Source organism: Oreochromis aureus, linkage group 8, assembly GCF_013358895.1.
Source record: "Oreochromis aureus strain Israel breed Guangdong linkage group 8, ZZ_aureus, whole genome shotgun sequence".
Classification (NCBI taxonomy): Eukaryota; Metazoa; Chordata; class Actinopteri; order Cichliformes; family Cichlidae; genus Oreochromis; species Oreochromis aureus.
In genome coordinates this window covers 27,695,398-27,704,369 of record NC_052949.1, presented here as the reverse complement: position 1 = coordinate 27,704,369, position 8,972 = coordinate 27,695,398, and the positions used below count along the sequence as shown (strand labels likewise).

At 38.0% G+C, this 8,972-nt stretch overlaps 1 protein-coding gene across 1 annotated transcript; it reads left to right on the top strand.

Annotated features, from left to right (window-relative positions):
* The first annotated feature begins 1,312 nt into the window (after positions 1–1,312).
* On the top strand, positions 1,313–3,483 carry mrpl27 (mitochondrial ribosomal protein L27). The gene is made up of 4 exons (XM_031753000.2): positions 1,313–1,425; positions 1,921–2,049; positions 2,516–2,583; positions 2,771–3,483. The coding sequence occupies exons 1-4, from the start codon at positions 1,386–1,388 to the stop codon at positions 2,975–2,977; spliced, it is 444 nt and encodes a 147-aa protein (XP_031608860.1). The 5' UTR covers positions 1,313–1,385; the 3' UTR covers positions 2,978–3,483.
* The last annotated feature ends 5,489 nt before the right edge of the window (positions 3,484–8,972 follow it).

Below are 8,972 nucleotides of genomic sequence, written 5' to 3'. Positions count from 1 at the left end.
GGAAATTGCCACAAAGCCGAAGGAGGCAATGATTATGCCGATACGTAAACCAGGGAAGGATGATACAAAACCAGGAAACCAATAACTTTAACATCTAATGTCTGCAAAATAATGGAGAGAATGAAAAATGAAAGACTAACATAGAAACATAGAAAATAAAGGATTTATGTCGAAATATCAGAGTGATTTTAGAAGAGGGAGACGTACAATGGATCCAGCATCCTTAAGCCACAGGTAAACAAAGAGAGTGTATTGGCAGTTTTCTTTTATATAGAAAAAGCATATGATGTGGAGAGAAGGTTTATTAATTAGTATAAATGGTCAATTGTACTTGTATTTGTCTGTCTTTTTAACAGACAGTCAAATATTACTATTAGTTAGGTATTAGATTACAGGTGTATAGCATATAATTCAGCAGGATAAAATTCGAAGAGAGCAGCTAACACTCAACTACTGGGCAAATCTACAGGGACATGAACAAGATCATCCAAGATTAGCTGGGAAATAGAGAAAAGAGGACTACAGAGCTTTGGTTGGACGGTGAGTAGGAAAGCAACTTAATTTAATCTGGATCAGGTCAGCATCAGTCAGACAGTGCCATTACCAACTATAACCCCATGGATACCTCCTAAGGCCCCAGTTGATTTCACGTTATTCGAAAAGAAGAAAAAGGACGGGGGTTTTATTTTAAACTCACATACAATGCAGATTCATCAAACACTTTACAGAGTCAGTTTGATGAGACTTAGGGTTACTTTTGTGGGTACCAGCACACTATAGATATATACTGGTTTAAACAGCACATTATTTTTAATAGGATAGCATTATACAGGAAAATATGACGGCAATAGAGAAGATGAGACCATAGAGCATGATTTAGTGCATTGTCGGAAATATGAGGTTGAGAGAAGACAGCTAATCCAAAAATTTGGTTACATGAAAATGAAACTGGACTTTGTTGATTTATTTCAAAAGAGCTCAAGAAGTGCCTCAGCAGGCCATATTGTGCTCTTTAAGACACCATGGGGTTTTGTTTTGGGGGGTTTTAGTAATTTTGGTCCACACTCCATACCAAATGGTGGCGGTAATGCACCGTTTCGTTGTTTGCAAACCGCCAACAGAAATAACAGAAGGAAGAAGAATAAGTTGTTTTGGGGTTTTTTTCCAACAAGCCTTTATTTAACATATATACAAACAAACAAAGGCATTTATTTGTCAACTGAAAGCACGTATCTTAACTGCAATGCAGGTTCGACAGGTATACTTATATGTTCATTTAACATTTGGTTTCTATTTCGGACTTTTCTGTATTTCTTGAGGAACGTGAACGTAACAAAGGTAAACGGATGTGACGTGGGTGAATGATGTAGGCAACATTGCTCAAGATGGCTGCGCTGGTGTCGTTAATTGTCAAGTCCAGAACAGGTATCGTACATTTCAATGAGTGCGGCAAACTTTCAAACGGACATTACAGATTACTGCTCACACGAACACCGAGTGGCTTTGAATTTTGAGCAAGTGCTTCTGTCGAAGTGAAACTTGGCAACCACTGTGTCCTAACTTGTCTCCATACGAGGTAGCGCTGAGGGTCACGATGCAGATCAAATGAAGAGCGAATAGGATTTGTTCTTTAAAAATTTTAACGTACACTTCACTGTTGACAGTGTCGTCGCAATTTATTGATTCTCCTCAGTTCTGCTTCTTTAAGATATGTGGGACACGTCTCAATAAATGCAATGTAGATCGTTTTCACTGTAAGCTAACCCTATGTGTTGATTGAAGAACTAGGTAACAGTCAGGGCATAATAATTGGGCAATATCATGTCCTACATATAGATAAAAAACAATGTGTCACGTGCTGAAACAGGATTTAAAGCGGAAAAAAAGCTCAAGTGAACGCGCTTACTTTTCTGATTTCAGGTTTGTTGATACCTGGTCAGCTCTCTCTGCTGGACTCGGTGAGGTTTGCGTCTAAGAAGGCCGGCGGCAGCAGCAAGAACCTCGGAGGAAAGAGCCCTGGAAAAAGATATGGCTTCAAGAAACAGGATGGTAACAGCAAACAATTATAGCCATATATTTGTATTCCAAGTTAGGACCAGTTCTAGCCTGCAGTATTGGGATGTACAGGTGAATTTAAGAGGATGTGGGACAGTTATTGTATTTTTGTGCTTTCCATTAGTTTTTATTAGCATTTAGTTTTAATGTTTGCTTGTGTTTTGTTTTGTTTTTTCCCTGAATGAGTTTGCTCAATTCAGTTTAGTTTATATTGGTTTTATGTTTAGCTTTTGTTATTATGATATGAGCAGTATTTGTCAGACTGAGAAATTCAGAAGAATGCAGTGATACAGCAATACAGACACTTGACACATGTATGTAATGATGGCTTCTAAAACTGGTGGCATTGCTGAATTTGAATTTTCATAGTGTAAGCAAGAAGTGTATACAATAGCTAGAATTGGCATAAAAGGTCGGGGCTGAAATTTAATTTTTTTTCCCCCCCTCTTCTGTGTGGTAGGAAACTTTGTCCATGCTGGTAACATCCTTGCAACACAGAGGCTGATGCGGTATCACCCAGGAGCTCATGTAAGTTGCACACTATCCAGAAATGTTGGTGTGATGGACTTTCAGCCTAGAATTTAAAGTTTCATCTTAACACCACACTGTCAGCAGTTAGTTCCATGTGGCACTGTGAGCTGTGGCAGATAGTGAACAGCTGGTGTAACTGCTTTTCATCTTGTTTCACTCCTGGTCCTTTTTCCTTGCCCTGAAGGTTGGAATGGGAACCAACAAGACACTCTTTGCTCTGGAGGATGGCTATGTCAGGTTCACTAAGGAGGTCTATGTCCCATCACCACGGAGCCCAGAGGCTACTCAGGTCATCACCAAGCTGCCAAGAGGAGCCGTCCTCTACAAGACCTTCATCAATGTCCTTCCAGTCAAGCAGGAGGGCAAATTCAAGCTAGTGGACATGGTCTAAAACTGAGCACATAGAGCTCATTCATACGTTGGTCAGGATTGTTTAGGATTCACCCTGACTTGGATTCCAGAGATCTCAAGAAGATGGCTGCTGACCTCAAAGATCTTTCCTGGGATCCCTGGAGTTACACAACTCTCTGCCTGACTTATAAACAAAAGTTTGGGTCAAACTCCCACAGCATTTTACAATTTCTTTACAAAACACAAATGAAGAAAGACATCTGTTGTTTCATTCGGTATAAGTCTTTAAGGAGACGAGAGTTAAAAATGGTATGAATCCAATATTTCATGGTGTCATTCCAGTAGTCCATGATACAGGAAGTGTGATGAAAATAAATGTACAGTATGAGACAAGTAAAGTGAAGAGAGTAAATTATAATTGTAAACTGGACTCAGTTCACACAGGAATCCCCATCACACTGAACTGAGGCATCATTGCTGTCATACTGAATATACATATATTTAGTGTATTAAAGTTTTCTATGTGAAAGTCTTACATTGAATGAATTGTTGTGTCAAGAGCATTATTGTGTTTAAGTGCTGTGAGTTTTCAGAGTAGAAAAGCACTCTACAAATACCCATGTAACTTTTTAAAGGGGCAAAAAATCTATTTCTAGACATTGCACGGAGATATAACTTGTCTGCATTTGTCCTTACTCTTTGATTGTGAATAGGCTTCTGTTTACTGACAGAGGGATCTGCTGCTATTGTTATAGTTGTGCAACAGGGTCACCTATAGTCCTTACACCATGTAATTGAACATGTTACCAATTTTCTAAGTAAATATATTTCTAAAGGTTTTAATGACATTAAATTCTCACCAGATGTCAGTATCAGTTTATCCGCTCCAATCATACAAAGAAATCAAACCACAAGTGTCAATAAATTATGTCTAATAATGAAAAATGACACAGGGAAAGTGTATTAAACATAGAAAAAAGAAAGGAAGGTGTGAAAAGTCATGACACCAGCTGAAATCTATCAGTGATTAAAAAACAATCCTGCTACTTAGTGCAAATTAATATCAGCTGGTTCAGTCCCAGGTGATGGCCTTAATAAGGTATCTCATTACCAAGGTTTCATGATGAGTAAAACCAATGAGTACTTTCAAAATCTTTGGAACCTTATTGCAAAAAAAGAAAGAAAAGAATAAGTACCTCAACCACCATGGCTTGTATGCATGCTCACCATGCAAGACTCCATTAATGAGAAAAAGCAGGTTGAAAGCTTGCTGAACAACATTTAGACAAGCCTGTGAAATACTGGGAGAATATAGTCTAGTCCAGGGGTGTCGAACTCCAGGCCTCGAGGGCCTGAGTCCTGCAGGTTTTAGATAACACACTGGGTCAACATACCTGAATCAACTGATTAGTTCATTACCAGGCCTCTGCAGAACTTCAAGACATGTTGAGGAGGTAATTTAGCCATTTGAATCAGCTGTGTTGGATCAAGGACATATCTAAAGCCTGCAGGACACCGGCTCTTGAGGCCTGGAGTTGGACACCTGTGGTCTAGTCAGATAGGACCAAAACTGAACTCTCTGCATGCTGTAACACACACCAGGTTTGGAGGTCAAAGGAAACTGCATGGCACCCTGAAAACACCATATCAGCAGTGAGGTTTGGAGGTGGGAACATAATGGTGTGTGGTCATTTTTCACCATGGCACAATTGAAGAAAGGATGAAGGGTGGACATTTAAGCAAGAGAATGATCCCAAACACAGACAATGAAACTCTTATGTGGTTTCAGACAAAGAAAATAAAGCTGCAAGAATTACCCAGCCAATCATCTGACCTCAATCCAAAATCTATGAAAAGAACTAAAGCTCAGAGTTCATAAAAGGGGCCCACAGAACCTGACTGTGGACGAATGAGTGAATCCCACCTGAGCAATGCATGGGACTAACTTCTCCATACAGGAGGCATCTTAAAGCTGTCATCACCAACATACGCTTTTAGTATTAAATACATTTCGGTAAATATTATCAGTACAGTGTCATTTCTCATTAATACACATGATTAATTTATGGACATCTATGGTTTGATTTCGTTGCATGTGTGGATTGGATGAGCTGAGAATTTCAAGTCAATAGCACATTTATGTTCATTTTACTTGCTGTATATACTTCTTTTCATCCAATGCCTAATTCCTAGTATCACTAATCTAGAACCAGCTTAGTGATGGTGTGATCAGCATTAGGACTGAAAAATATGTAAAGGAAAAATGGTGCATTTGCTCCAATAATTAATTAACCAAGAAGTGACACAAGTGGAAAGTAGGGAGTTTTGTTTTTAGCTTAAATGTAACTTGGTTCATTAGAATTGGATAAAACCAAACAAACACTCATTTACCCATAGAACCATACTCTTTAATATGCTAGAGAAAGTTTAAAATGTTGATAACAGTATGCCTAAAATATCCTCCTATATGTGGACACTTGCAGAATGCAGGGAAGCATGCTTTTCTGACCAAGAATCATTTGCACAGCTTTACATTCAGCAAAACTGTGAAAGGGACAATCTTAAGTATGATGGATCAGTTTTATGCAAATTCCACAAAACAGTGGTTAATGTTGGATGGAAGCTGGAGTACTAAAAAGTACAAAGAAGTCTGATTTGAAATGAAGAGTTGATTTTTTTTTTTTTCTGGTGCTCCATTTTTATTTCTAATTAAGTGAAAACAACCACAAGATGGCACATCTATCCCACCTGTTATAGATGAGGATAAAACATCCAATGATATTTCATGTTTTTGTCAAAATGTCCCCAACTGCTTTTTTCAACAAAGCAAGGGGACTTTCAACATAGGATTTCTAAATATAGTTGTTTATTTGTTTTCTTAGAGATCATAAATTATTTCTATTTGCACACAATAACAAAATGATTTCAGAAAAACGGGTTAATTTTAAGGTTAATATTTTTAGCCAGTGTGTAATGATGTCCTTTAGCTTTTTAATGCTCAGACTTATAAAATCAAATTAACAAGGGTTATCAGTGTGCACACAGTATACAATCTCCAACAAGGGTTTGACCTTTAACTTGAGAAAGAATAAAGTCAAAAAGAAAACTGCTGCTGCTCACAAAGCAGGAAATGGATATAGAAAGTTATTGCAGCATTTCTAAGAACTGGACTGAGAAGTATCATCAAGAAATGTGACGCAGTACAGAACAAGCCTCGTAAAGGTGCCAGAACAACTGGTGAGAAGGTTATTATAGTTAACTAAAATTAAACTCAAAACTAAAACTATGAATGACTTCTGCAAGTCAGGGATTGTAGTGTCAAAGAAGACAATCACTAGAACCCTTCGCAGGAATGCACCATGAGGTTCCAGAAAGAAAAAAGTGCAGAACCTCTGCAGAAGAGAAACATTAAAGCCAGGCTCAAGTCCTTGAAGGAGTATGTCCTTAGTATGATAAGGTTTCAGGAAAAGTGGGTCTGGGCCACTTTGTCTTCCAACATGACAATAACCCAAAACATATATCACTCCTAGTGAAGAAGTACCTCCAGTGAACATTATCAAACAGGCCATTTGATAATGTTCACTGGAGGTGAACATTATCAAACGAAGCAAATAGACTAAATGACTGACAATGATTATGGTCATGGAGGCTAGTATTTTTGGGAGTGGTAACTTTTTGTGAAATAATTTTGACTGTGCGCAAGGTAATCTGTTCTCCATGTACTTTGATTTATGCCCACGAGGGTCCAAATCGAACAAATCACTGTGTAAACCAGTTATTGACGCATCAACTTTTGCTTACCTACAGAAAATGTTTTTGTTTGGTTTTTTTGGGGGGGGGGGGGGGTTCACTCTTATGGGAAAGCATTTTATTAGCAGAGCAGGTGGGGTTTTTTAAATTACTGATTTAATCTCATAAGTGAACACAATGCTGCAGTCATTAGCTCCCTCATTTCACAGCAAGAACCTTTTAGACTCAAACCTTAACCGGGGCTTTGCTGTGTGGAGTTTGCATGCTGCCCCTTTGGGCATACTCTGACTTAATTAGTGATACTAAACTGGCCCTATTGTCTACTTTGTGTCATACTCAGTGTCTGCTGCAATAGCCCTCCCCATAACTGGATAAGCAATTAAGAAATTAAGCCAGAATGATCTCCCCCCACCAGTATCATTTCCTGCACAGTCCTTCAATAACTGATGAATTTATTCCCTCAATGGCACTTTGATATCACCAAGCATTTTTAAATCCAGTGCCAAACCGTATAAATAATAATAATAATAATAATAATAATAATAATAATAATAACAATAATAATAATAATAACAATAATAATAATAACAATAATAACACATGATAATGTACAAAATAAATGTGCATCTATATCACACGGACTGTACAAACTGTTATAAATATGGACAATGCAACATAGCACAACTAGTTTACTTTTTTTCTTCTTTTAGCTGCTCCCTTTAGGGGTCACCACAGTAGATCATCTGCCTCCATTTCTGTCACACCAACCCTGCAAGTCCTCCTCACTACATCTATCAACTTTTGCTGAGGTCTTCCTCCTCCATATTCAACATCTGTTGGCCAGTAGATCCACTGTCTTCGCTGTGCACATGTCCAAACCATGTGAACCTTGCCTTATTAACTCTGCCACCTTTAGTTCTGGCTCTTGTTATTTGTGTCTTTTTGTTAATTTCACCATCTCCAAACCAAACCAGATAATCTGAGTCACAGCAGATGACTCAGATCTCACCCTATTCTTGCACTGACTTCTGTCACACCAGTCTTCTACATATTCTCCTTTTTTACATCCATGAAACTTCTATGTGGTCTTGGCAGCTCCAACATTAAAATAAGAACCAGATTTCAATAACAACAATAATAATTGAGCTTATTATTATGTAAGCTTATGTAAACTCTCTTGCTTAAATAATTTGCTCTGGGATTAATAAAATATTCTGATTCTGATTAACTATTGTTGTAGCCCATTTACAGTCTTACAAGCATCTACACATAATCCACCTAATCAAACCCATGTGCAGTCATAAACATATATAAACAATTCAATACTTAATTTACAGGAAAGTAAGAAAACAGGAACTAATGAAACAATGTATTGTCCTCATACTTTTAATATTTGTTTCTAAATCTTATAAAATAAGACATTTCCTCCATCATAATAATAACATTGTTCAGTTTTAAGGTTGGACTCACTACACCCACACCTAGAGCTTTGTCTGGTGTAGCCAAGTGGTAGAAGGCTTCCACTTTGGTGGTCTCGGGATTTCATCTGTACTTTTTGTGAATTGCGTGCCTTCCAGCTCGTACTGGGATTGTTTGCAGCTGAGTTTCAAGAGGTGGGATTGGGTCAGGAGAATCAGGAGTGAACTCATTTGCCAAGACCCGTTATTCCTTCACATAAAAGCCAGCTGCCATTATGATGCCATTATGACCCGGTTATGGGCACTTCCTGGTGTTCTGGGCATACCCGACACTCATTGGAGGACAGCCCAATGATCATTTTTTGAATTGATTATCCCATATCTTGCTTATCACTGCACCTTCATATCCTACATTTCATTTTTGACCACATAAGTGCTTCACTAAGAATAGAATAGAATAGAATAGAATAGAATAGAATAGAATAGAATAGAATAGCTTTTTATTGTCACTGTTACAAGAACAGTGAAAGGCAGTTTGGCATCTCTCCATGTGTGTGGAGTACACAATAGCGTAAGTATTTACACAATGACAAATTTACATTTACACAAGAAAGATATGTACAAGTTATACATACACCTGCAAACATACACGCACATACATACATATATGTATATATACATATTTGCATCCGTACATGCATACACACACATATTTCCACATACACGCTTACATCTATATACATACACATACATGCCATCTAACTAGCAGGTGCATTGAGAGGTGCAGTGTGATCAGTGATATTGCACATTGAGTGTGTGTGGGGGGGATGATATTGCACATTGAGTGGGGGGGGTGCTGTTGGAACT

Bases quoted from the DNA above. Each gene is read 5' to 3' on its own strand.
- mrpl27 (XM_031753000.2), top strand. From the start codon at position 1,386: ATGGCTGCGCTGGTGTCGTTAATTGTCAAGTCCAGAACAG. The intron at 1,426-1,920 runs GTATCGTACATT...TTCTGATTTCAG, and splicing joins AATTGTCAAGTCCAGAACAG to GTTTGTTGATACCTGGTCAG. The intron at 2,050-2,515 runs GTAACAGCAAAC...TCTGTGTGGTAG, and splicing joins TGGCTTCAAGAAACAGGATG to GAAACTTTGTCCATGCTGGT.